Source organism: Pholis gunnellus (genome assembly GCF_910591455.1).
Source record: "Pholis gunnellus genome assembly, chromosome: 2".
Taxonomy (NCBI): Eukaryota; Metazoa; Chordata; class Actinopteri; order Perciformes; family Pholidae; genus Pholis; species Pholis gunnellus.
Genome location: NC_136536.1, coordinates 1,642,361 through 1,669,681, shown reverse-complemented (window position 1 = coordinate 1,669,681; position 27,321 = coordinate 1,642,361). Strand labels below are relative to the sequence as shown.

At 40.9% G+C, this 27,321-nt stretch overlaps 5 protein-coding genes across 7 annotated transcripts in view; 1 reads left to right on the top strand and 4 right to left on the bottom strand.

The window, feature by feature from the left end:
* Window positions 1-458: 458 nt before the first annotated feature.
* On the bottom strand, window positions 459-6,650 carry atp6ap1a (ATPase H+ transporting accessory protein 1a). Its single transcript, XM_079168935.1, has 11 exons — window positions 6,519-6,650; window positions 5,202-5,328; window positions 4,513-4,587; window positions 3,956-4,149; window positions 3,538-3,578; window positions 3,209-3,294; window positions 2,805-2,954; window positions 2,344-2,501; window positions 2,185-2,235; window positions 1,851-2,088; window positions 459-1,634 (listed from the first exon to the last, which is right to left on the bottom strand). The coding sequence occupies exons 1-11, from the start codon at window positions 6,647-6,649 to the stop codon at window positions 1,425-1,427; spliced, it is 1,461 nt and encodes a 486-aa protein (XP_079025061.1). The 5' UTR covers window position 6,650; the 3' UTR covers window positions 459-1,424.
* Window positions 6,651-7,863: 1,213 nt separating this feature from the next.
* Window positions 7,864-13,944, bottom strand: tafazzin (tafazzin, phospholipid-lysophospholipid transacylase). The gene is made up of 11 exons (XM_079172085.1): window positions 13,904-13,944; window positions 12,604-12,752; window positions 12,269-12,397; window positions 12,152-12,197; window positions 11,985-12,070; window positions 11,829-11,909; window positions 11,179-11,220; window positions 11,025-11,087; window positions 10,646-10,698; window positions 10,482-10,559; window positions 7,864-9,860 (listed from the first exon to the last, which is right to left on the bottom strand). Exons 2-11 carry the CDS (start codon window positions 12,710-12,712, stop codon window positions 9,759-9,761), a joined length of 789 nt encoding a protein of 262 aa, XP_079028211.1. The 5' UTR covers window positions 12,713-12,752; window positions 13,904-13,944; the 3' UTR covers window positions 7,864-9,758.
* A 1,320-nt stretch (window positions 13,945-15,264) lies between these two features.
* LOC306711095 (mitochondrial carnitine/acylcarnitine carrier protein) lies at window positions 15,265-21,971 on the bottom strand. The gene is made up of 9 exons (XM_079179882.1): window positions 21,783-21,971; window positions 19,796-19,888; window positions 19,015-19,142; window positions 17,938-18,028; window positions 17,204-17,321; window positions 16,768-16,840; window positions 16,544-16,653; window positions 16,081-16,202; window positions 15,265-15,947 (listed from the first exon to the last, which is right to left on the bottom strand). The coding sequence occupies exons 1-9, from the start codon at window positions 21,882-21,884 to the stop codon at window positions 15,885-15,887; spliced, it is 900 nt and encodes a 299-aa protein (XP_079036008.1). The 5' UTR covers window positions 21,885-21,971; the 3' UTR covers window positions 15,265-15,884.
* On the top strand, window positions 18,040-26,125 carry ndnl2 (necdin-like 2). Of its 2 annotated transcripts, none has more exons than XM_079179895.1 (11): window positions 18,040-18,073; window positions 23,481-23,543; window positions 23,889-24,008; window positions 24,113-24,176; window positions 24,350-24,429; window positions 24,524-24,618; window positions 24,741-24,820; window positions 24,989-25,031; window positions 25,120-25,182; window positions 25,645-25,759; window positions 25,841-26,125. In XM_079179895.1, exons 2-11 carry the CDS (start codon window positions 23,493-23,495, stop codon window positions 25,928-25,930), a joined length of 801 nt encoding a protein of 266 aa, XP_079036021.1. In that variant the 5' UTR covers window positions 18,040-18,073; window positions 23,481-23,492; the 3' UTR covers window positions 25,931-26,125. The 2 variants fall into 2 exon arrangements, with proteins under 2 accessions (XP_079036021.1, XP_079036020.1); XM_079179894.1 differs by lacking the exon at window positions 18,040-18,073 and adding an exon at window positions 23,150-23,219.
* A 21-nt stretch (window positions 26,126-26,146) lies between these two features.
* The window catches only part of LOC306710986 (6-phosphofructo-2-kinase/fructose-2,6-bisphosphatase-like), a 15,442-nt gene continuing 14,267 nt past the window's right edge, over window positions 26,147-27,321 (bottom strand). For both annotated transcript variants that reach the window (XM_079179744.1, XM_079179743.1), the window contains exon 14: window positions 26,147-27,321. This exon is cut by the window's right edge and continues 457 nt beyond it. The gene's annotated coding sequence lies outside the window, so the exon portion shown is untranslated.

Below are 27,321 nucleotides of genomic sequence, written 5' to 3'. Positions count from 1 at the left end.
TCATTACAGAGATGCACATCACCTGATTTACTTCATTGGTAGTTGGCTTTCAAGCCTATACAGCATGGAGTAGGACAAAGTGTATAAAAAGGAGGATGTGGTCAAAATACTCATTTGCCTAATAATTCTGCACACAGTGTATATAAAAATATATATATATATAAATTTATATATATATATATATAAAAATATATTTTTTTTTAATATATATAAATATATACATGTGATGAATTAGTGAGTTAAACATAATGAAATCTGTTACGACTCATCAGTCGGTGGTATCGATGCTCCACAATGATTAAATAAATAAATATAAAACAGAACCAGGCGTGTCTTCAGAAGTCAACTTTTAATACTTGAAGACCACGTCGTGGATTTCCTGTCAGAAAGTTCAACCTATAAACTTCACTTATTCATAAATCTGGTGTTAAAATATGAATTCAGGAAAAACACGCGAGAGGATTTCTTTGTTTTATTGGGGTCACAGCAGCAGCACGACATCATTAATATTCACTACAATCACCAAAATAAATAAACAAACAGTAAAGTGATCATTTCACATCCAGCAGAAGTCCGTGCAGTCAGTGGTGGAAAGCCCGACTTTAAATAATGAATAAATAATGTTCATGACAGTAAAACATCCAGTGAGGTCAGCTCATGTTTGGATGAGACGACCAAAGACACGAGTAAAGTTTAAAGTTTAAAGTTTAAAGTTTAATGTTTAATGTTAATGTTTATTGTTCCTCTCATGATCGCCTCACTGAAATACAATAAATGACTCATCCACACAGAAAGTAGTCCCTTCACTTCACAGACACAAACACGATTGTAAACACACAGAAATGAGTTTCACCAATAAATAACATTTCATAATTCATTTTTAACTTACTTTATGTACAACTGTAAAACCTTCACGGGGAACGTTTATCCTCCTGAGAACTAGCTCCAGCTTGTGCGCCTCATGTTTTATCTTTAAAGTATTTTAACAACACTTTCTGAAAGTACTTCCAGAACTCTCTCCTGACCTTCTGAACACATTCATATATTCAGTTTGCTTCACTGGCTCACACACGGGATTACACATCGCAGCACTAAACATGTTGACCGGACTGCACCTCGCTCCTGCAGCACTCTATTACACATTATTACACATTATAACACATTATTACACATTATAACATCAATAAAAGAGGTTTCATGTCCAGCTGCTTAGAAAACAAAGTCTCAGATGAATGCTTTAGGTCAGAAGAGACTCTGAGGAGCCTTCAGGTGTTAACAGATGTAACTGCTACATGAGGAGCACAAACTAAGATTCTCTCAGAATGCACATTAAGTATAAAGTGACGTCTAATCCCTTACTCTGGTGAACTACACATGAACGGGGAGGAATGGTGGGAGCGGGGGCGCTGCGGGGACACGACGCGTCACTCTGTCTGGGGCACGGAGATGGCCGGTCCTTTGGGGTCGTCGAAGCGGTCCATGGTGCGGAGCTGCATGATCATGTGGAGGCCGTAGGTGAGCACCAGCACCATGAGGAGGCTGGTCATCAGACCCATCCAGATACCGGCAGAGAAGAAGCCCGCGCAGTCGCTGGCGTAGGAGAAGTCGCTGCCGCTCACGTTGAAGCCCTGGATCTGTCGGAGGGAACACGTCCAACAAACAGGAAGTTACAGCTGCGGCTGCGTTTGTGCAGCTGCAGCTGCTTCTTTACTTCTTTCTTATCTAGCAAAGACATTATATGAAAAGGAACAAAGGGTCCACAGCTCAGCCAGAACAAGATGTAAGAACGTCACCCATCACTCAGCAGGAACAAGTGACTCTTTGAGAACACAAACTAATCTCATCCTCACCTGGAAGTCTTCAAAGGAGACCCTCCACTGATTGGCCGGATCGTTGAAGGTGCGCGGGACGAGTTGGGGCCACCGGAAGTTGGTGACGGACTCGCAGCGGTACGAGTACTCGGCGGGGGCGTAGACCTTCCTGCTGCCGTTGAACTTGGCTTTGGTGCCGTCGTACTCCAGCTCCACGGTGTCCAGCGTGAACCAGCGGCGGGCCGACACTTTGTAGAGACGCTGGCTCATCGCGAAGCTGCAGAGTATGAAATCGAAGGTTACGTTGAGCCGTCAGCGTGAGAGTTAAAGTGGACACGAAACACAAGCGACGGGATTGGTTGAACACACTCACATGAGTTTGAAGCTGCGGTGGCCGAGGACGTTCTCATAATTAAGAACCAACCTGCAAAGAACCACAAATTAGATGAGAGAAAGAAGAACCTCATACAAACACTTGACTAGTAATCACTGCTCATGAACCCTGAAGTAGAATCTCAGGTTTTTGACCCACTTGGATTTGGTTTTGTCGCAGCTCGAGCCGTGGAGTTTGGGGCTGACGCCCTCCCCGAAGGTGGACGGGGTCAGGTCGTGGTCTTCCCAGCGACCGCTCCGAAGGATGCTCACCGACAAACCTTTAGCCCAGAGCAGGATACAGGTCTCCTCATCCTCCTGGAGGGAGAGAGAGAGAGAGAGGGCATGAAGACGGTGTTATTACATATTGTTCTGACTGTTAACTAATCCCGTGATGAGTCCAAAACCAACGACGTCTCCCGATACTTTGTAACTTCTAAAATAAACTAGTGTTCATGGTAATGAAGGAACCACACACACACACACACACACACACACACACACACACACACACACACACACACACACACACACACACACACACACACACACACACACACACACACACACACACACACACACACACACACACACACACAAAATGAGAGTGAGTGACTCCACCTTATACTCCACCGGTGCGTAGATCCCGGCCTTCTCCTTGATCCTGCGCTGCCTCTCCCGTTCTCTCTCCCGCTCCCGGTAGCCTCCTCTGGCCTGCAAGAGAGAGCGTCCTCCCCCGAGGCCGGTTTCCATGGAGAGAGACGCCGCCTCCTGAGAACACACAGAACACACAGAACACACGATTACCTGAGAACCTCGAGGAGTCGAGGCTCCGTCACGTTTCCCTCTCTAGAAACAGAGCAGTCATGATGGAAGTAGAGAGAAGTAGAACTAGAACATGTCTTTTGTGCAGAACACAGTTACAACGATATAAATCATTACAACGGAAAAAACTAAGGTTGAATTTCTCTGATTTATTTGATCCTCCTCCTGTTTAAAGACATGGTGCTTGTGAACAGACTCACCCTGGAGGGCTGCAGGGCCGTGTAGATGGCCGTGTACGGGACGGCCTGAGTCTTCATGGTGCTCAGCACCTGACCTATGACCTCATCTGAAAAACAAGGTCATACGTGTGTTCATTCATTATGGGCTGATGTATCATTATACCTGTGTATATATTCATAATGATGCAGCATTGTTATCTTTATAACTCCCTTCTGTTTCTGTTCTCATATAACGGAAACATTTATGCATCTTAAATATTGTCTTTAAATCTTTACAGCCGAGCTCCAGATGAAAGGAGCTGAGAAACATTAGAACTGCTCTCTGAACGGTTTGATATGAACAGACTCACCGTTTCCACTGAGAATCTCTTTAGCAGACATCAGATCAGCTCTGCAGGAGACGAGACGACGGTGAGACAGTGATGAAGAAGAGGAAGAAGAAGAGAGAGAAACTACAGTCAGAGGAGAGGTTACATGAAGCGTCCAGCAGCACAGCGACATCTGGCGCTTTGTTAAACACGACTCTCTCTGCTCGTTATGGTTCTGAAGGCATCATGATGTAACTGAAGTGAACCTCCGTTGGTTAGCCGTTAGCGGTGCTGCTAACGTTACTAGCTCTCCTCCTGTTGGTCTAAACACTGATTGGTTGTTTACAATGAAACATGATCAGAGATCAGAAACACAAGTTGGAGGAGAACGTTTCCATACAGAACTCGTACATTACTCGCATCGGTCTACAAACTAGCGCCCTGGTGTCGGTGCACCTACCCGACGCCGTACGGCAGCCTGAACACCAGCAGGGCGGGCGAGGAGGCGTTGAGTCTCAGCTGACTCAGCGTCTCAGGGTCCATGTACAGAGGGGAGGTTTCCAATTGGTCCTGCAGCTGACCAATCACTGCGTTGGAGGCGGGCCAGGACACGGCAGGTAACACCAGAGGAGAGGACGAGGACATCAGAGCCCCCTGAGCACAGGAGAGACCGAACATCAGTGACATGTGACCCACACACACACGTTCTGTTTTTATTTAAATGATGGTTTCACTTTGACTTGTTGCTTCCTCTTGTGTTTCCTTGGCTCAGGAAAATGCTTTATGGTCTGTTTGACTCTAAATGGACCATCATTTACTAAATGAACATCATGCTGTATTGAAGAAGACTTGAAACTAGAGATTGAGACCATAAACTCATGTTTACAATGTTTACTGAGGTAATAAATCAAGAGAGAAGTAGAGTCATTTTCTCATAGACTTCTATACAACCAGAGGAGTCGCCCCCTGGTGGTCACTAGAGAGAATGCAGCTTTAACACGTGAAGCATCATCTCACCTCCAGGTTGGGGAAAGCCGTGTCCTGCTTGTTTCCAAAAGCTCCTCCATACATGGTGAAGTCCTCGATGCTCATCTGAGGAGACGAGGAAAGACAATCTCAGAAAAAGCTAAATAAGCAAAGAAACTAGAGAACTCACTGTTACAACGAAGAGCTGGACAGAAATATAATGTTACAGGATTTATAATGACGATCATTATCAGATGAAATGTTATTTTGAGTCCGGGTGAATTGGAAATCTTTTCTTCCAATAAATGTAGACGTTTAGACTTTACAACGTTCTTGAGTTATTGGAAATGTTTGAATCACGTGAGTCAGAAACAATCATACGCAGCCACCACAGGAAACTTACTTTACTCATAATAATAATATAATAATATTAGTGTAGCCTGATCTGTATGTGACACTGGGAGGAAATACTCACAATGAATAAACATGCATGAAATAAAAAGCTGCGCAGTATTCGGCTGTCAACGTTATGAGGTTTTACAGTATTCAGTACAGGCCTCTAATCTTTAACATATTTTGGAGAGAACTAGTTGATGAATTTAAAAAGAGATGAATCACTAGTTGCAGCCCTGAGACTGATATTTGTAGTCTTGTTACTCGGTTACTCTTCTCAGTGTTGCATCCGTCACATGACGTATTTAGAGCCGTGTACTCGGATGAAGCAGGAGAACTGTGCGGACCTTGTCCTGGAGGAACAGCACCACGTTTCTCGGGCCGTCGTTCAGAGCCGTCTCCAGGTACGAGCTCAGCTGCTGCTGCCCCACGATGTGACCGGCTGCAGGAGGAGACGCGCTCGGCCGGGAGACGCTGGAGGAGATTCAGAGCCGAGGAGGAAGTACTCAGATTACAACAATACAAAAACACTGCATTACATGTACAACATCAAGCCTTCAATACCTTAAACGTATGTGCAGCAGTATTAATACTTCGTTATCTGTACTATCGTTTGTTTTATAATATAAATCATTATTTTAGACATTATCTAAATTGCACCAACTTCTCCAAGGACGGCAACTGGAAATTAAACATCTCGCTCAATTTTGTGATATTATTATTTATAATATAATAGCATATATTAATATTTATTTTCCAATATTCTTTGCAAATCTTAATATCTTGTTTTTATACTGCAACAGCAAGGAGTACAACATGTACCTCTGAGGTGTAGTACAGTAAAAAGTACAATATGTAGCACAGTATAAAGTACAATATATAGTACAGTATAAAGTACAATATGTAGTACAGTATAAAGTACAATATATAGTACAGTATAAAGTACAATATATAGTACAGTATAAAGTACAATATGTACCTCTGAGATGTAGTACAGTAAAAAGTACAATATATAGTACAGTATAAAGTACAATATGTAGTACAGTATAAAGTACAATATATAGTACAGTATAAAGTACAATATGTAGTACAGTATAAAGTACTATATGTACCTCTGTGATGTAGTACAGTAAAAAGTACTATATGTATCTCTGTGATGTAGTACAGTAAAAAGTACTATATGTATCTCAGAAGTATTGGAGGAGAAGTAGAAAGTAGTATAAAATGTACATTTTTAGATCTTTATTTTATTTTATTTTATTCTTTGTATTTACGTCCTTGTGCTGCGGACTTCCCCCTCTTGGACATCAGTAACAGTCTCATCGTGTCTTTATGTGGATAATTTACATTTGGTGTAATTCAATCAAACTGCTCCTCCATCACAATAAGACAACGGCTCGTCAGGTGACAGGTGATACAGCACCTGTCACTCAGGAGGATTACCGGGAAATTATCATGTTACGCTTCCTTCATTTAAATTTAAATAAAACCACATCAATGAACCACAGTTGAGGCAGCATTCGCATGATATTCTAGAAGCGAACCGTCGATGCTGCGCTCCTAACAGACCCCAACTGACGCTCGGCTAACCGTTAGCTTAAGAGGTAAACGCGCTCTGAACCGCTCCTGAGACGATAAAACGCAACAAATCCACCGTGACTCACCCTTCGCTCGTCCACAGAATGAGCGGCACCTGCTCATCGCAATTCACCGGGTTCAACGCGCTCAGCAAGGCGAGAAAAACGGTCAAACGCGCTGAGACGCTGCGGAGGTGAAGCATCCCTGTGGTCGCCATCTTTAGAATCTCTTTGACAGCAGGTGACGTCGGGCGAGGTCACGTGACGTGAACGTGACGTGAGCTCCTCTGTTTTCACTGCAGCATCAAATACTGCAATACACGCAGTATAAGGTAGTACTTTATGTACTTAAAACATGAAGTACATTTCAATTTAATACACAAGTACTGCACAACTTGAGGTACATTTTATTCTACTTTATACATATACTTTTTACATGAAAACATGAATATTAATAACTTTAGATTATTATTATTATTATTATTAGATAGATTATTAATACTCTATATTAACAATGTTTACAATTACTGCATATTCCACTAATATAATAAATAATTCTGAAATGGCCCATTCTATATAATGAGTACTTTTACTTTTGTTATATTTTGATGTCAATATTAATGTACTTTTAATTAAGTAAGATTTAAATTACAGGACTTTTACTTGTAACAGTATTTGTTTATTGAGGCTATTACTATAAATACAAATTGTACTTGAGTATTTATATTGTACTTTTTACTCCACCACATTTACTTTACAGATTATTAATAAAATATTTGTTATGTATAAGTTAAGCTAACCAGCATTAGCTGAACTTTGATCAGCTGCAACATTAACGCGATGAACACATTAATGCATCAAGAATATTATATATATTGATCTGAAACTGGCCGTTCTCCACAATGAGTACTTCTGGTACTTTAAGTATATTTTCATGCTAATTTGAACGTACTTTTACTTCAGTAATATTTTAGATTCAGGAGTTCAGTGTATTTTTACTGTTTTTACTTAAGAGAGCTGAGTACTTCTTCCAATGGTGTTAAGTAACTAAGTACAAGCTGTACTAAAGTAGGCTATAACGTTGAGGTACTTTATGAGAGTATTTTAAATATATACTACTTAATACCTCTACTCCACAACCATTCAGAGGGAAATGTTGTACTTTATACTCCATTACCTTTATTCAACAGCTATTACGCAGGTACTGTACTTAATGCAAGTACAATTTCATGGTACTTTTGACTTTACTTGAGTATTTCCATTGAATGGTACTCTGTATTTCTACTTCACTACTTCATGCGTTTCAGATTTATATTTAACATGCAAAATATGATAAAATACTTCACTATTAAACTAAACTACATTATTATTTACATCCTCACGTGACACGACGACATGATTGGGAAGTTTCACAAGACACAATTCAAACGTATAAAAGTTGAGTATTTATTGGCGTTCGCACACAGCAGGAAAGAGTAAGAATCACAGTAAGGCCGTCACATTTATGAATCATCTGCTTCGGTATAAAAGCCTGTGATTAAATAAGCTATGTACATCTGTAACGGGGCAGCATTCCAAAAGGATCTAAAGAAAACTTAGCCGTTTAATACTTTTAATACTAAAAGAAATGATCTAGTGCAGAGAAATGACTTCATCTGAATGTACGAGAGCGATTACAGAGCGAGGACACACGGTGACAGTACGAACAGAAGTGAAACACAAGATGCTCAAACAACCATTAAAGTAACAATCATTCCCTCCGCACGCCTGCTTCTGATAGATGAGCGTTGACCAGCGCTGATTGATTCCCTTCATTAGATACGTCATGAATCATGAATAACTCCATGTGTTGGTGCACAGAGGAGCAGCCTCAATACTCAGATTCAGTATGTTACGGTGTGAAGATCTCCTCAGACAGGTTGATGCAACCTGAGCGCCAGAAAACACGGAATCGAGGAAGATAAGGAGTGACCTGAGGATCGCACGGTCAGCAAAATCAAAGAAGGACCGGTTCCATATGAAAGAGTCTGATATAATATATATTATTATATATCTATAATACCTCTGACTGCAACTGGAGCCGGTCAAATAACCGAAGATGATCTTATAGATATTGTACAATAGCATCAACTGCCAATTTAAATCAGTGGTGACATCGTTTGGCATATATATGTGTATATATATATATATATATGTGTATATATATATATATATGTGTATATATATATATATGTGTATATATATATATATATATATATATATATATGTGTATATATATATATATATATATATATATATATATATATATACACACACACATGATTCAAAGTGTTTGACTGGCGACACGCGGGGCGGCTTTTATTGTGAAACAACCACAGGAAACACGAGGGTGATCGTGGGCAAAGCACGTTTGTCAAAGATGCCTCTAAAAACCCGGACAGGTCATTTTGTGGATGTTTTTTTAAATATCACCGTGTGCAGCAGGAAGTCACACGACTGTCGCTCGGAGCACGACGGACGAAACAAGGCTGATTATTGACAGATTCCTTTATCAAAACCCACCTGAGTTTATTTGGCTGCAATGTAAACAGATGCTTCTCTTTTGCTGTATTTCTGATAAAAGTAGCTGCTCAACGAGTGTTTTGCTGTCGCATCAAACCGATCTTGCTTTAAAGGCGACACAAAGACACAGCTGCAGTTACCGCTAACCGCCACAGGCGGCGCCAAAGAGAGACCGAACGGCGATCTTCCAGGTTGTAACTTCAAGGTTCGGGAAAATTCACAGTTAGTAATAAAAATGCAAACATGAATTGCCGATCAGTCCATAGAGGACAAAGTACTTCCTGCATTGGCACCGCTCGCTGGAATCTAAAATAAGCAGTTCAATAAGTAACACTGAATGCGCTTCACGCCACACAAACGCTTCGAGATCTTTCGCTCTTCAGGGACCGACCGGCTGCTTCGAGGTCACGCAGCATCGATCGGTATGAATTCAAGTGATCACCCGTCGAGCCATCGGTGCATCCCTGTTTTTTTGGGCGGCAGTGGAATCGGAGCCAAACCCAGCGACTGAATATGCTAAGTTAAAGAAAAACATGCTTTTACAAAAGACGTTTCATCAGCAGCCATGGACGCTCAGGTCTTTTTTCCACCGATAGTGATCCCACAAACGGTCCAGTGTGTGTGTGTGTGTGTGTGTGTGTGTGTGTGTGTGTGTGTGTGTGTGTGTGTGTGTGTGTGTGGACGTCCGGTTTTAGAGGTTCTACCCTCATTTTAGGGTAAAGGATCCTCGGTCTTGTTGGCTGTGAGGAGTGTAGCGACCAGGACTCAGGACGTGGTCTGGACTTGTCCGTGGAGGGCCTCGGCCTGGACTTTCAGGCTCCGAAACTCCTCCTGGATGAAGTCAGTCAAGGTCTTCCTCATTTCCAACTGAAGGGAAAAATGTAAAGAAAAGATGCGTTCTTCTTTTTCCAAATGCAAAAACACAGAAATCCTCGAGTGGAACTTTAGCCTTCGTTGAGTACAACCAGTGAGGCCAACTGGAGCTGAAACTGTTTACTAAGTTCAGTTTCAGCTTCTGAAACGAGAGGATTTGCTGATTTTCTTTGTGATGTATTTGAATATCGTTGGGTTTTAAAAACTTTTCCATTTTCTCCAATATTTCACTCAACTTCCTCGACGAATCAACCGCTCGAGTTTTATTTCGGCGGTTATTTTAATCTTCAATTGATTAATCATTTGGTCTACAGAACATCAGCAGATAGTAGAAAAGAACAGATCAAAACCCAAAATACATTAAGTTTATGATCACAAAAGACTGAAAACAACGAGGAAATATTCACACTTGAGAAATTGAGTTTTTGCTTTAAAGATGAATCGATTATCACGAATTGCTGAAAATTCAGCGCGACGATGTTTCTGGCGACTAAATCTGAAGTTTGGATACAAATCGTTCTCAATCTCTAGATACACACGTGTATGAAAACACATTACATACACGACATAATGAAATACGGCGACATCTTTAGCGTGATCCACCGTCGGTCTCACCTGGCTCTTGTTCTCGGCTCGGAGGGATTCAACGAGCTCCGTCACGCTGAACGGTTTCCCCACCAGGACGGTGATTCTCTGGAAGAAAAAAACAACCGGTTTAAAAGCAACAATAAACATTTCATTCAAACAAAACTGCTGGGGTCTGATGTCAGCGCTCCCACCTTGCCGGTCCGAGGAATGTAGGGCGTCACATTTGGCAGAACGTCGTTCAAACCTGAGACAGAAGAAGAAGAACAGACTACTTGGTGTTTCACCCAAACTCAAAACTTCCAGAACCCCAAAGCATTTCACATCACATCTACATTGTTACTGTAAATGCAACTCAAAAGAATAAAGTTTACCGAATTATTTCATACAGACAGCAATGAAAGTAAGAAATCCTCGTCTTTCTTTCCCCTCATTTCATCTCTGTACTCTCAAACAAAAGGCAGACATGTTTTAATTTTTCCATCATTCTCTTCCTCCCTGTGTGTAGCGGACTCCGTCTTTAATGAAGTGATGAAACAGCAGCAACATGTGTGGTGATGTCATCTTACTCACCCACATGCCACAGCGGCAGGATAATGGGATTAAGGGAGCACTCCGCTATTAGCCGACCGACACCTAAAACACAAACAGGAAACGTTCATCTTTCCAAAGCTCTGATGCTGAACATCACACTGTACAAACACTCAGACTCATGCACTGTACTCACCCCACTTTAACCGTATATACTCTTCAGTCATGTTGACTCTGCCTGTTTAATAAAAAAGGAGAGAGGAAGTGTTTATTATCTCAGAAGAGTGAAGTCAGAGCTTCATGTGTTAAAGCTGCATTCTCTCTAGTGTCCACCAGGGGGCGACTCCTCTGGTTGTATAGAAGTCTATGAGAAAATGACTCTACTTCTCTCTTGATTTATTACCTCAGTAAACATTGTAAACATGAGTTTATGGTCTCAATCTCTAGTTTCAAGTCTTCTTCAATACAGCATGATGTTCATTTAGTAAATGATGGTCCATTTAGAGTCACACAGACCATAAAGCAGGGGATGCTTTAGGGGCGGGGCTACACGGTGAGTGACAGGTCTCTACCAAAGACGTACACGGAGTCTCTACGTCACTCCTCCTCAGTCCACATATGGTCACTTCCTGTTCACAGGTTGCAAAAAGCCAAGATGGCGACGTGCGAATCACCAAACTTGAGGCTTCTAAACATCAGTCCACAAACCGATGGCTGACGTCATGACGACTACGTCCACTTCTTATCTACAGTCTGTGTTATTTCCACAAAACTAAATGAAACAGCTACAAAGAAAGAAGACACGACGACAAGTAGAGTGAAATGTGAGGAGGAAAGTTGGAATACCTTCAGGAAAAATGTGCACCCAGTCTCCTCTGTTCATTTTCTCCAGAATAAAATCCATCCCTTTCTGGTAAACGCCGTCGCCTGCAGAGAATGCATCGTGATGTCAGACGGTGAGACAAAGTTAAGGGTTTGATAACACAAACGGGAGACTCTCACCTCTGCAGACCGGAACGCACTTCCCACGACTGAAGAATCTGGAGTGCAGCTCTTTTTTGAAACAGATGTCTGACGCTGCCGGAGTCCTGCGCGGTTACAGGCAAATATTATTACCCAGAAAAATAAAAGCAAAAATGAACGAGGTGTTTGAAATGATAAAAACTCACCAGCGCATCTTTTTGAAGGTCCACAACTGTCTTAACGTCAGCACACCTGTCGCAAACACGGGATTATTTTCACTGATTTCTGACCGTGTGATTTGAGAACGTGCGTCGGTTTCTTACCCCAGATGTGCGGGTCATCCATACAGGACTGGTGATTGGACAGCGTGATGAGGGGCGTGTCCGAGGGCCGCCGGTCGATCAGGTCCAACAAAACCTTGTGGTTGTGGACCGTCAAGCAGTTCATGTACTCTGAAGATTGGGGAGGGAGAGAGAACTTGTGTGGAAGAAGTACAACTACTGAGAAAATACTCCACTACAAGTAAACGTTCTGCATTGAAAAACTCACAGAAGTAAAAAGTATTATCAGCTAGATGTAGTTTAAGAGTAAAGGAACACTTCCTCCTTCAGTTTATCACAAACATTCTACACATGTGGAGATGCGTGGTTGAACTTACTGGTCCAGAAGTAGGAATAGGAGCCCACCATCCCCATGATCAGTGAGCTGGAGATCCTCCAGGCCAAAGCCGGGCATTGTGGGAACGGCCATCTGACCTCCAGGGGCATCACAGCGCTCCACAGAAACTACATCCACACACACATGAACCTGGAACCACACAAACACAACGGGGGAAAAGTGGTTTAATGCCATACGTGTTTGTGGAAAGTCTATAATAATAACCCTTCATCTTCTGTACTAGATGCTCATTACGTAAACAGCATTATGTTTCCTAAAATGACTTATCTACACTTTGCATCTGCTCTTATACTGAAAAGTGCCAAAAGTAAAAGTACACATTTTGCACACCAGGCCACTTCAGAATGATGTTTATAATGAATCTGGATGATGATTGATACATTAATGTGTTCATCAGTTTAATGTTGCATAATATGGTAAGCTCATTTTCATTATTTATATACTGCTGGTAGCTTTGCCTCCAGAAATCAATAAAGGTTTATCTTAATCCATAATAATACAGCAGAATGTTTTCTTGTAGTTGATTATATTTTGTATTATGAATTAGAATCTGCAAAGTAACTAAAGTCATCAAGTAAATGAAGAGGTAAAAAGTACATTATGTACCTCTGAGGTGTAGTACAGTAAAAAGTACATTATGTACCTCTGAGGTGTAGTACAGTAAAAAGTACATTATGTAACTCTGAGGTGTAGTACAGTAAAAAGTACACTATTTACCTCTGAGATGTAGTACAGTAAAAAGTACATTATGTAACTCTGAGGTGTAGTACAGTAAAAAGTACATTATGTAACTCTGAGGTGTAGTACAGTAAAAAGTACACTATTTACCTCTGAGATGTAGTACAATAAAAAGTACTATATTTACCTCTGAGATGTAGTGGAGTAAAAGTACAGAGTAGCAGAACATGGAAATACTCAAGTAAAGTACAAGTATCTCAAAGTACTTGTCGGTGGAGGACTGTGAGCTAAGGTCACAATCTTCTTCAGAGGTATGTGTTCAGCGGCTAGCTGACGTTAGCCTGCAAGCTAGCCGACGTTAGCCTGCAAGCTAGCCGACGTTAGCCTGCAAGCTAGCCGACGTTAGCCTGCAAGCTAGCTGCTAGCTTAAGTTGTACTGACACATTCAGCTCTGAGAGACAGAACTGTAACCCTGTAGAAAAAATAATAATTAATAAACTGTTAAATGAAAGGGTAAGTTTTCGTCTTAGCTTCACAGCATCTTGTCTAAAGACTTTAATAACTTGGGAAATACAGAAAACATCACAAGATCAAACATTTACCTCTCCTCTATCTGCTAAACAGGCAGCTGGTGGTCACCAACCCCGGAAGTGAAAGTCACCGCACAGAGTTGTGGGTATTGTGGTTTCTTTCGGGGAAGAAGCCTGTTTGAACGTAATAATGTTGAAGATTTGCTGCTTGAAGTGAGCACCGTTTAGTTTTTTCACTTGGTCTTCAGAGATTACGGCTTCATAAATAGTGTTTGTTCTAGTTTTTAAATGTAGTTTGCGAGCTCGTCATAACACGACGCATGCGCAGTACAATTTGATCCACAATCATTGTGGTTAAGTGGTACGTTTAAATAAGTTAAATTATCATCATGTTAATTATAATAAAATTTATAAAATTGAAAAACTAAATACTAAACTAAATACATACATATACAAATATATAAAATATACTTTAAATAAATACAAAAAAAAGAAATACATTTAAAAATATTAATTTTATTTTTAGTATTATTAATTTATTTTTAGTATTATTTTTTGGTACATTTATTAGCATATCAAATTATTTGTCACCCTAAATAATGTAATCGGAGTTTCAAAAGAAGACGAGGTCACACATGTACAATTCCAGCATCCTACATTTAAAAAAGTACAGTAAGAAGACCTGCTTTTATATAGTAAACAGTGTTACATAACCTCCTGTTTAAAAGCACACAGGACAGGTGGTGTTGATGACATTTGACAAAAGAATAAAAGCTTCATCGCTGTTGAGGTAAATTATTTTTAGTTTGTATTTTTACAGATTATAGTGTCATCAGTAAACATGACCCTCATTTACTGCTGTGCAAACTAATAACAGTGCAGCTGTTGTCCTGTTCTTCACAGACGCCTACAAAATGAGTCCAGCAGGTCACCGGTTTCTCATTGAATTGTCTGCTTATTTAAAATATATAATCATAGCTGAGATTGCACACTTTCTTGCAGTGCGTACTGCAGCTGCCCTTGCAGAGAACTTACTGTTGCATGCAGAGTGCCTTCAACTGTCATCACGACATCGGACCTTGAACGTTGACCCTCTTGCTCATATATCTGCTGTGCAAAGGATTGTGGGTCAGAATAGCTAGAACAGCATGCTGCCTTGCATAATGCAAAAACGCAGAACATCCTGGTACTTTTGGTATACTGCATTTGAAGTATTGGGACACACTACATCTGTTTCTGGCTCTGACTGTAAGAGCAATATGTATTTTAGGGTGCATGTACATGTGGAAAGTGGTTGTCACACAACCAAAGACCAACATTTGATTGTTCATTTCTCAAAATGGTTGACAATATAAACTCTTAAAAGTTGAACCCTGTTCCCTTTTTATGAAATAGTGAGTTATTAAAACTAGTTTTATGACACAAAGGGCATTTCAAGTTTCTTTTTATTGTGCTTTAATGGTGCAACTTCACACTCACACTATTTAAATGGCAAATTCAAAACTTTATTTAAACCCTTTAATCAGAAGATTTATAAAAGAGGCCAAAAACACAGAACAAATTAATTCAGATTTTTTTGGCATAGCTCACAGTTTAAACACATATTAAACTAATTCTGAACTGAAAGGTACTAGATTCATTATATGACACAAACACCACAAGTAAAAGGGAGAAAAGGCTCAGATCCCCTCCACCCAAAAAATAATATATTAATAACTACGCAATATCTAAAAATGATACATTCACAAGTGTGCGTTTACGTTGTAACATTACTCACAAACAGTGAGTGTAAACTCTTCATTACAAAGAGGATTCATTTATAACATTAAATGTAAAATAACATTTAAGAATATAACAATTCATCACATTTCAGTGTACTAGAGTGTGTCTCATGGTTTCCATGAGAGACTGGTCCTGACTGGTCCTGACTGGTCCTGACTGGTCCTGACTGGTCCGGGCTGGTCCTGACTGGTCCATACTGGTCCAGGCTGGTCCTGACTGGTCCTGACTGGTGGCCAGTCACAGACTCATCTTATATGTGTTATGAGTTATTTCACCAGCTGGGCGCGAGCGTGTTCAGTCCCTTTAACGCCACCTCAAACCCCAAAAAACAGGCCTGAGGGAGGAAGAAAGGGATCAGGTGTTACAGATTACTCTGTTTTTGCTATCAGGAAGTAAAGTAGTAAAAATATAAGTAACGTATATATATATTAGTATAATGTGAGGGAGAAAGCAGAGTAAAGATTTACCGCGTTGGCAGGGAAGGCTCGGAGAAAGACCGCATTGAATCCCTTGTAGAGAGCTTTAGGTCCTTCTTCTCGGAGCAGCGTTCTCAGGACGTCGACCAAACCTCTGTACTTCCCTTCTGCAGCTACACACACACACACACACACACACACACACACACACACACACACACACACACACACACACACACACACACACATGCACAAAGTTAAAGATACAATAAGGAACTTTCATTTTGTCTTGATGTTGACGCCCCCTGTGGACTAAAGCGGCAGTGTTTCAGAGCACCAGAGTCCCTTTAGAAAACCTCTCATATCAGGTGTATAAATGTGCTTATATATATATATATATATATATATATATATATACTTGTACTGAAGTACAATACTTATAGTTCCTTTCGAGCTCTGAGCTCAGAAGCTTTGAATAAAGTCTCTCAGTGTGGAGCTTTACGTTGTCTCTCACCGGTCTGGAAGTTGGATTTGAGGACATCGGGAGGAAGAGCGATCGTCCAGTTTAATATCCCCGCGACGCCGCCAGCCAGGAGGATCTTGGGAGTGCTGAGCTGAGAAACGCTAACACACAAAGACACACACACACACACACACACACATTAAAAATCAAAGGTGAGGTTTACGGGACACAAGAAGATACCCCGAGTGCTTCAGATAAGCTTCATGGTTACTCACCTTTGACCCTCAGGCGTCAGGAAGTTTTTGAGGCATTCGTACGTCAGGAAGTACAGACCGTTAGAAGGCACGTCTAAAATAAAATAAAATAAACTTTATCTGTATAGCACATTTCACACAGGGGGTATAGTTCAAAGTGCTTTGCAAAAAGGTGAATGCATAAAACAATTACAACAATTAAATTAATTAATTAAGAAAAATGCAAGTACTGCACAATAAAATCAGTGAAACAACTGAATTACAAAAAGAGGTAGAAAATAGGAAGAACAGGAGAGCTAAGAACAACAGAAAAGGTCAAAGATAGAACAAAAACAAAGGCAATAAAAGTACATTTTAAAGCTAAAAGTTTTGAATGCAGTACAGTTGTACACCGTGGTATTACTACTTTAACTTAAGTAAAAGATCTGAGCACACACACACACACAGCATTGTCTACCTCTGATGAGGGTCAACACAGTCCCTTTGTACACACTGCGGATCCCCTGCTCCTTGTAGAGCCGGACCGCACAGTCCACTGGACCCGCATACCTCGACTCTCCTCGGCTCGCCTGCACCTGGAAAACACACACCTCAATACTTTTATTAACGTTTCATTTAAAAAGTATAGAGAGAAGACGACGCACGAGACTCCGGCTCCTGACTGTTATGCTCACATTTGAGTATTTCTCTCGTCTCTCCTGCGGTCAAAGTACATTCACTCAAGTGCTGTACTTAAGTACACTTTTGAGGTACTTATAGTTTACTATATAAATATTGTGCTTTTTATTCCACCACCATAATTTGACAGATTGGTATTAGTTGCTTTACAAATTAAGATTTTTGCATTAAAAAAACATATGAGGAGCTTATAAAACGTGATGTGTGTGTTATAAATGAAACGGCCCAACAGTATATAAGTCGAGAGCCCGTATTCATTTGTCATTTTTTATGCCAAATAATTTAAGGTTCCAGCTTTTCAAATGTGAGGACCCGCTGCTCTTAATTCTAAATTTTGACTTTTTGAAATTTTGAAATTTTGACTTTTGGTTGGACAAAACAAACATAGTGGAGGTGTCCCTTTGGGCTCTAGGTAAATTTGATGACATCACTATTTCCACTATTTTCTGGACAAATCAAACGATGAAAAAAACCCGGATTTAATGGGTAAAATAATCAGCGTGAAGACCAAACCTGCAGTAAACATTTGATCCTCTCTCCTGGAGCCACAATCACGGTGGTGAAGACGCCTGCCAGACAGCCGGACAGGAATATCTGAGTGTGCCTGAAGAGAAAAGAAACGAGAGCTGAAGCTGAACTAAAGAACGAGGTGAGAACTGAGCCCTTTCATGTTATAAATCGGCATTGCTTGCATGAAAATTATTGATTCGAGCAGCTTTAAAAGACGCCACCTTTAAGAAATCACTATGAAATTCACAGTGAGGCTGTTCTTTGGACTAAATGCTAACATGCTGACGTTTAGCAGGTAGAACGTTCACCGTCTTAGTTTAGCGTGTTAGCATGCTAACATTTCAGCTCTCGGTTGATACATGTACCATTTCTACGATGTGCAAAAAAGCTTCTGGTTATTATTGCGATTATTGCTCCGGTGAATGTTAGTCAGTCCTGATGGGCAGGTGGCCCCTGCATGGATGGATGAATGAGTGGTATGTTCTCTGTGTATCTGTTGGAATACTTTGCTGCACAAAACAGAACAACATTTCTCCAAAGGCCAGTGGAGGGAGTGAACAGCTGATGGAAAAAAAACTCAACGTGTTTATCCTCTAGAACTTAACAGAAAACATATGCACATGGAGCGATGCCAGGGAGGAGGAGGAGGAGGAGGAGGAGGAGGAGGAGGAGGCGGCATGTGACACGGCCTCAGGAGGCTTCCATTAAAAAGTGTAGCGTGAACGCAGCATTAGAGGCTACCGGTGGTCTCCAGCACGTGTGTCATTGTACATATATAGAGAAGAAGACAGGGTCAAAATAAAAGCAGCTGATGACAGGGTGTGTGTGTGTGTATGTGTGTGTGTGTGTGTGTGTGTGTGTGTGTGTGTGTGTGTGTGTGGGGTGGCAGGGTAACATGAGGAAAGGGTTGTGGAGGGGGGGGGGGTGTTGCCTCATAGACGAATGATAGCAGAGGGGAGGGCGACGGAGAAACGGGTATTTATAGAGCTCGTATTCCAGGTATTACAAACACACTGTAAAAGAAACACTCACACAACTGTGTGTGTGTGTGTGTGTGTGTGTGTGTGTGGCTTTACTTACGTTAGGGGCTTGTCAGGGTCCGTCTGCTGGAGCTGTTTACCCAGGCCGAACCCAAAGAAGCTGATGGCCATCATAGGAGCCACGCCCACCAGGGGAGCCCCCATACCTTTATAGAGGCCGAGGATACCCTGGACACACACACACACACACACACACACACACACACACACACATATGAATCGTCTAAAGCTAATGTACGGCAAGACTTTCTTGTTTTTATGCACGTTTTCAATTTGAACATAAAAAACCTGAGAGCATGAGCACATGAGATGTGTGTGCAGCGATGAGGAGACTGAAACCTTCCTCATGCAATTTAAATATTATACATATATATATATATATTAATATTAATATTCACACAACAAGAGTGAATGGAAATAATCACAATCACAAACGGTTTATTGCCAAGTATGTTACACTACAAGGACTTTGGCTTGGTGATTGGTGCGTAACAATAAACATTAAAAGACATCATTTAAAAATAGAAAATATGGGGGGGGGGAATGAAAATGACATGTGCAATGTATGACTATGTACTCTGCTTTTGAGAATAAACATAATTTACAAAAATAGAAAATATGAAAACGTACAATAAACAAACAAACAAATAAATAGTATGTTATTAAAGTGACAATTGTGTATTTAAAGCATTTAGTTAGATTTTATTTTGCAGATTTTTAGGACTTCACTAACAGTACACTTTAATAAGTAGTGTGTGTGTGTGTGCATGTGTGTGTGTGTGTGTGTGTGTGTGTGTGTGTGTGTGTGTGTGTGTGTTCACCTCTTTGGATACGGTCTTGCGGAAGCAGTCATACGTTCCTGTGTAGATCACATACTGAGCACAGGAGACTTTGGGCTGCGTCTGTAGCCTCACCTGGAGAACAGAATATAATTAGAAAGGTCAGCTACACACACACACACACACACACACACACATATCTCTGGCCATGTGTTCTGAGGGGAGGATTGTTGAGACATGAGACAAGAGAAACACCCGCTGATAACAAATAAACAGGGCGTTGTGAGTCTGACCGTTAACAGTGAGCGTCAGATACAACAAGCTCACGTTCACATAAATGACTCACACTAAACATGAATAAACATAAACATGAAATACACACATTTCTAATTTTCAAAGTTCTGTCTAGAAAATGAGAAAAAGATAGTATAGTATCTAAGGGCCCACGCAGAACTCTCTATTAAAGGTTCTACAGCGAACCCAGCGAGGTGATATATTGTTTTAAGACAACTTCAACATTTCGATTGAACTCAGAGACAAAAACGAGACTTTGAATCTCAAAGGATGCTAGAATTAACTTATCGTTAAAATAAGTGAATTAATTGATCAGTCGATTGACAGAATATTAATTAACAGAATTTTTTGTGAATCCAACGCAATTTGATTCATTTTTTTCAACGAAAATTATAAACTTTAGTTCCAGCTTCTCAAAGGTATGGAAGCCCATTCCCGCCAGCAAAATAAAATAAAAAATCCACCCGAAAAAAATAAAATAAAATAAAATCCACCCAAAAAAAATTATATATATATCCACCCAGAAAAAAAATAAAAGATTATGTTTTTTTTTGCATGTCGTATTTGTTCTGGGAAAAAGTAAAAAAAAAAAAAAAAAAGATTATGATGTTTTTTTTTGCCGGAAAAAATACGACATGCAATTCTACACAAGGCAACTATTACTGGTGACTTTTGTAAATGTTAGATGTTATATATCATTATAAGTATTAATATGTAAAATTGCATGTCGTTTTTGACTGGCGAGGGGATGAAGGGACCTGTGAGGAGATGTCACTGAAGCGCATGCGCACTTCTAATCTCGTTTGCTAGCAAAAAAAAAACCCATCATAATCTTTTTATTTATTTTTTTTACTTTTTTCCGGCTTTCTGGGTGGATATATATATTGTTTATTTTTTGGGTGGATATTTTTTTTAAATTTCTTTTTTTGGTGGATTTTTTATTTTATTTTGCTGGCAGGAATGGGCTTCCATACTATTGTGAAGATCTGCCGCTTTTATCTTTTTTTAACATAATTGTAAACTGAATATTTTTGGCTTTGGGACAATTTTAAGATGTCACTTTTGGGTTTCACTAACTAGTATAAATAACTAGTCTAAATGATGAATCGGTTCATTGGAAGAGTAATCAGTAGATTAAAATAACATAATAATAATACTAGTTATTATAATATATATATATGACAGTATATATATATTATAATAATATACATATAATAATATCTATATATGTATATTATTTAATCAGCAAGTCTCACATATAGGGGACATATAGTTCATCGGACAACCACATCCCCTCTTTCTGACACTAAAAACAAACCCTAATCGATGATAGTAAAATAAAGTTGAATAGTTTAATAGTAACTTCTCCTTTATAAATGATCTAACACAATAACACCATCACTACCACACACACACTCTTAAGCCTCCTCCTTTATCTTTAGGAGCTGTCTCGCGGACCTTTGGTGACATTATAAGCTGATTTATCGATAATCTCCTGAACACCTTCATCTGATCACCTGACTTTTCCCTCCGCCAATCTCTCTGAACAACAGACACAAATCTACAACAAACGGGAACTAAATGATTTATGAACCATGTTAGTGAAGTTCCCATATATACAGTATACATATATATATGTATACTGTATATATGGGAACTTCACTAACATGGTTCATATATATATATATATAAATACACGTGTATAGTAGTATAATACAGTAATACAATGAGTCACCTTGATGGTGTCCAGCGGGTGTCCCGCCAGCAGCAGACAGGCTCCGGCGACCCCTCCGGCCACGAAGTTCTTGAGCGGAGAAACTCTTCCCTCGTCCCCCATCCTCACCTCCGCATGGCCAGAAGCACACAGCCGGGACCGCGGTCCGCTCCACACCGACCTGTCTGTCTGTCTCTTTAACTGTCTGTCTGCTTCTATAACTGTCTGTCTGTCTGTCTGTCTGTCTGCTGCCACCTTTAGTTTGCGGACTTCGCCCTCAGAGCAGAGAGCAGACCGAGAGAGAGTTTTCCTGTACACAAGTAGTACTTACACTTATAAACTGTACACTAATCTGTGTGTATTTATACACAACACATGTTTACTCTACTTAATGAAAACGACGGTAATCGAACTAAATACCGACTGGAACATACAAACGGCGACATCTGGCGGTGATACTAGTACACTGAGTCTTGTACTTAGGTAGAATATTGAGGTACTTTTACTTTACTCAAGTATTTCCATTTCATGCTACTTTATACTCATACTACACATATTGGAAACCAATATTGTACTTTTACTCCACGACATGTATATGACAACATTAGTACAAATATGTTCATTATGATTATTAATACACAACATTAGTTTATTCCAGTAATATAATATACTATTCAGAAAATGGGCCATTCATTTTTTACTTATTTTTAAGCCATTATTTGTGTACTTTTATTGAGGTAAGATTTTAAATACAGGACTTTCATTTACAGTTTTTTTTTTTATTGTGATATATTATTTTTTACTTAATCAAAAGATCTGAGTACTTCTTCTACCACTGCCTAAGTACATTTACTCAGCTAAAGTACAAGTACCAATGCATTGTACATGAGTATTTCCATGTTATGCTATCTTTAAAGCCTATATTGTACTACATCTCAGAGGTATATATTGTACTTTTTACTCTACTATAGCTCAGAGGTACATATTGTACTTTTTACTGTACTACATCTCAGAGGTATATATTGTACTTTTTACTCCACTCCTCTACTGTTAGTAATAAACTGAAGGATAACGTGTTCCTTCCAGTAATATTAATTTCAGAAATATCATATATAATAGTAACAAACTATTTTTCATACGTTTAGTACATTTAGCTGATAATACTTACATACTTTTACTTTAGTAAGATTTGAATGCCGGACTTTCACTTGTTTTGTAGTATTTTCACAGTGTGGTATCAGTACTTTTACTTCAATAAAATATCTGAATACTTCTTCACGCTCTCTTTATTTCTTCATGTTCCGTGATGACTGTACTGTGTTTTATAAATCGTTTCAATAAAGCACAACAACAAAAAAATTCTGCGCCCATATTCTGCGTCATCAACAAGCGCCCGAGGATCGCAGTAGCGGGACCGTTTGTACGGGAACAACGGAGGAGTTTCAGCATTCAAACAAAGTGAATGAATAGGTTGACTGAGCCGATTGTTTAAGAGTCGGATCCTCTACTCTATTGCAGTCTGTGGAGACTAAGACCTGAGTCCTACACGTTATTTACAATCAGTTTTTATTTGTTTTTAAACAACTACTTAGCTCTCAGGTTAGCTAGCGTTACTAGCACGAACGTCACTTCCGGGTCCTCTGGCCGCGCTAAACTCTGTTGTTTTGTTTAAGGCCTCATGTAGCACACTGACCGTGTTTATGTTGTTATCCGTGTCAGGCAGATAACAACATGTCGCAGAGAAAGAGGCTGTCCAACACACAGAGCTCCTCTCAGAGCAAGGTGAGTGTACACCAACAACACATTTTAGTTATGTTATATTATGATATATATATATATATAGACGTCTTGGGTCCATGTTTACTTCCTGTCAGCTGATGAAGTTTACATTCAGTATGGCTCAGATCTCATGGTGACAGCTTCAAGTTGCTTGTTTTGTGCGAGACCTAAAGTTATTCTGTTAACTGTCATATTCAACAACAACAAACAGGAAGTACTCACACTGGACCAGCTGGAGTAACATCATATGTATTCAAGCCAACAGTTAATCCAACAGCTACAACATCGTGACCATGCTGTTGTGTTTGACACACAGACTCAATGTATTTATGTATTATTTTCATGTAGAGACAATCGGGCGCCTCAGTGGCTCAGGAGGAAAATGACGACACAACCTTCACCCAGCCGAGTACGTCCCAGGTCCAAAGAGGGATGCAGAAGCTCACACCTGCACAGGTCGACCAAAAGGTAAGACACACACACACACACGCACGCACACACTCACACAAAAGCACATTTTCTTTTCCTTTGTTAGTGAATTGTTCACACTCCGTGCTTTGTCCGTGTGTCAGACAGCTGAGGTGGTGCAGTACTTCTTGGTGAAGGACCAAAAGAAGATTCCGGTACGCCGAGCAGGTACGGCCTCACGTGTACACACCGTGCAACAGCATTCACAGGTTCATCAGCTGCCACTCAGAGACACGGGTCCACACCTCCAAATCAGCCATCGGTGGACAGAGAGTCTCAGTGAGATCTAAGACCCTTAAGTATTAAATAAATAGTGCAATGTATGTTTTCTATGTTTACAGATCTGGTGAAACACGTGGTGAAGGAGTACAGAACCATTTACCCAGAGATCATGAAGAGGGCGTCACGCACTTTTGACCAGGTGTGTTCAGTCTGAGAGGATCAGCAGCAACGCTGGAATCATGATTTAAGAAAAATCTCATTCCAACAAAAAACTCTTTCACGGTTTGAAACAGGTGTTTGGCCTTAAAATGATTGAAATCGACGCCAAAAATCACATGTACATACTGATCAACAAGCTGGAGCCGGGGGACGGAGCCTCGCCCATCAAGTGAGTGTTTTTGTTATCTCTGTAATTTAACGCTGTCGCGTAAATTAAGTGTCAATCGTGTCTTCGTGTGAACTGTTTGAACCATCACAGCTTTGTTGTTGTGTGTGTGTGTGTGTGTGTAGAAGCCCGACCAATCCAAAGATGGGTCTGCTGTTCGTGATCCTGAGCGTCATCTTTATGAAAGGAGGCGTCGTCAGAGAGAGTGAGTGAGAGCTCTCATTGGTCCTTACAGGTCGGAGTCATTAACCCTCCGAACCCCGAGCAGTTTGGAGACACTAGTGCATTTCTTTGATAGTTTATTTGTTGGTGTTTTCATTTTGTTCCAATAATCTGTGTGATGAAGACGTCTGGTTGTGTTTTTGTGCTGCAGACCTGATCTGGAACACGCTCAAGAAGCTCCGCGTTGACCCCAGGTAGTGTGTGTGTGTGTGCGTGTGCGTGTGCGTGTGTGTGTGTGTGTGTGTGTTGCACCTGCTTATCAACGACTGAATCTGTTTGTAGAGAGAAACACGAGGACTTCGGAGACGTAAAGAAGGTCGTCACAGACGAGTTTGTGCGTCAAAGGTGAGAATGAACAGTTCAAGTATCATGAAGGCCTTCGCCCCCCAATGTGCATGTAAACAGGTCACCTGTGCCCCCCCCCCCCTTCTCCCACCTTCTGATCCTGGAGCTGTATATTGGGTTGATAGCTCATTTATAAGCCAGCAGGTTTGGGACCAGAAGGTCGCAGGTTCGAGCCCCCCTGCTGGGATGTGTGTTAAAGTGTACTGGTGTGATCAGAGCCGGAGTCTGTCAGACCATAGACTCCGGTTTATACCACACCACAGAGCAACCGGAGTGGTGCATCCAGACCACTACAGCAGAGCTGGTCTGGAACCAGCACGGACTCCAAACAATTACTATTATGTGTCATTACAAACTCGGTATTCTCACTGAATGTTTCACATTAGGCTAAAATGACAGTTAGTGTGTGTGTGTGTGTGTGTGTGTGTGTGTGTGTGTGTGTGTGTGTGTGTGTGTGTGTAGGTACCTGGAGTACGTGCGAATCCCCCACACGGAGCCGGTGGAGCACGAGTTCCGATGGGGTCAACGAGCCGACGTGGAAGTCTCAAAGACCAAAATCCTGGAGTTCATGGGTCAAGTGAGTATCCGTGTTACTATTGTACTTTGATGTCGGTACACGGAGGAGTACTTGTACCTCATAAAGGATCTGGTGTCTCAGCTCCATGAACAGGACCCTCAGAGCTGGAGCCAGCAGTACAGAGAAGCCCACTCTGTGTCCGGCTCCACGCAGCCCGGCAGCAGCAGATGAGCTCCTGCTTCTACTTTTTTTATTTGGTGTCGATGCCGGAAGAGAAGCTGCAGCATCGACACCGTTTCTATTTATTTTAAATGTGATCAGAGAACCAACAGACAAATCCGTTTCCTGCTTATTCTGCATATTTGCACGTTCATACTTTACCTTTTTAGTCTGAAATTCTTGACGTCTCTTATTAAAAACATTCAACATCACACACGGTTGTTCAGGTCTCCGTTCTTTATTGTATTGCCGGGACGTTAAGAAGGCAGCAGCTCAGAAAATAAAGATCTGAGAACAGTTTCTACGTCACGATGGGGAACTCTATGACATCACTGGTTACACAGCACAGAGTTTAGGACACGAACATGAAGACAAACAGGAAGCACGACTTCATACGTTTGCTACAACAACAGCTGGATGTGCGCTTTAAAGAGAGATGTTCTAGTTCTACACTCGTCACATTGTGAATATGTGCTGGTATCCCTTAAAAACCAACCTACATAAAGGTCCCCTGAGAGGATTGTGTTCATTATTTCTCTACTTGCTCCCCAGGTGACACGGAGGGGTGAGGGAGGGGTGAGGGAGGGAGGGGGGAGGGGTGTATTGAGGAGAGTTAGCCGGGTATCTTTGGGTTTAACTCGGTATCATGAAGCTGGAGCATCACATAAAGAACAGATCAGTAAAAGCACCTTTCTGTTTTAAAGCAGAACTGAATACATGAAGTGTCAGAGCAGCATTTGACTCGTGCTCAGTTTATTTAACTAGTGACTGCAGCTCAGCGTCGCATAATAAAAGCTATTCCCTTTCATTTCAGTCTGTTAACAGAAGGACTGGATCCTGTGTTCTTACAGCTCGTTATTCTTTTCAGCTTGTGATTTAAACTACATGCAGGCCTGAGCCCTTAAACCCTGAACCCTCAGAGACTTGACTCACCTGGTAACGGTTTCAGTGCGACAGACTGTGGAGCCTGACGTGGTGTAAATATGAACGGGACAGCATGTCAACTGTAACGCATGACGCCTCACGAGATCGGAGGGAATTATCCAAAATCTATTGACTTGTTTCAATAAGAAAGTAAATGTTTTGAGTAAATCTGTGATGTCATACATTTCATCCTCACGGTTATGTTGATCGTACGTGAAGTCAGCGGAGTCGTTGGATGAGCAGCTTCATGACATCGTGGACTACTGGACCCAAAGAACGCTACTGAGAGGTACGAGCGCCCACATCCTGACCTCGGGTCCAAGTTAACCTCTTAAAACCACATCGCAGTGAATGGGGGGTGCATAGAATCATCATGTATCTTGGGACTCGTGAGGCACATCATGGTGTATTCGGGCAGTACATCCCCTCTAGTTCCCCTCCCAAAGGATTGTGGGATATGTGGTGTCATTTCAGCATTT

Coding starts and splice junctions, on each gene's coding strand:
- atp6ap1a (XM_079168935.1), bottom strand. CDS start 6,649: ATGGCGACCACAGGGATGCTTCACCTCCGCAGCGTCTCAGCGCGTTTG. Junction 3,579..3,955: donor AGGCTGCCGTACGGCGTCGG/GTAGGTGCACCG, acceptor CGTCTCCTGCAG/AGCTGATCTGATGTCTGCTA. Junction 1,635..1,850: donor TCTCCTTTGAAGACTTCCAG/GTGAGGATGAGA, acceptor TCCCTCCGACAG/ATCCAGGGCTTCAACGTGAG.
- tafazzin (XM_079172085.1), bottom strand. CDS start 12,712: ATGCCCCTGGAGGTCAGATGGCCGTTCCCACAATGCCCGGCTTTGGCC. Junction 12,398..12,603: donor CTATTCCTACTTCTGGACCA/GTAAGTTCAACC, acceptor CCCAATCTTCAG/AGTACATGAACTGCTTGACG. Junction 9,861..10,481: donor GAGCCGAGAACAAGAGCCAG/GTGAGACCGACG, acceptor TTTTCCCTTCAG/TTGGAAATGAGGAAGACCTT.
- LOC306711095 (XM_079179882.1), bottom strand. CDS start 21,884: ATGGGGGACGAGGGAAGAGTTTCTCCGCTCAAGAACTTCGTGGCCGGA. Junction 18,029..19,014: donor GACCCTGACAAGCCCCTAAC/GTAAGTAAAGCC, acceptor TTTTCTCTTCAG/GCACACTCAGATATTCCTGT. Junction 17,322..17,937: donor GGATCAAATGTTTACTGCAG/GTTTGGTCTTCA, acceptor TGTGTTTTCCAG/GTGCAGGCGAGCCGAGGAGA.
- ndnl2 (XM_079179895.1), top strand. CDS start 23,493: ATGTCGCAGAGAAAGAGGCTGTCCAACACACAGAGCTCCTCTCAGAGC. Junction 24,177..24,349: donor GATTCCGGTACGCCGAGCAG/GTACGGCCTCAC, acceptor CTATGTTTACAG/ATCTGGTGAAACACGTGGTG. Junction 25,032..25,119: donor AAGCTCCGCGTTGACCCCAG/GTAGTGTGTGTG, acceptor ATCTGTTTGTAG/AGAGAAACACGAGGACTTCG.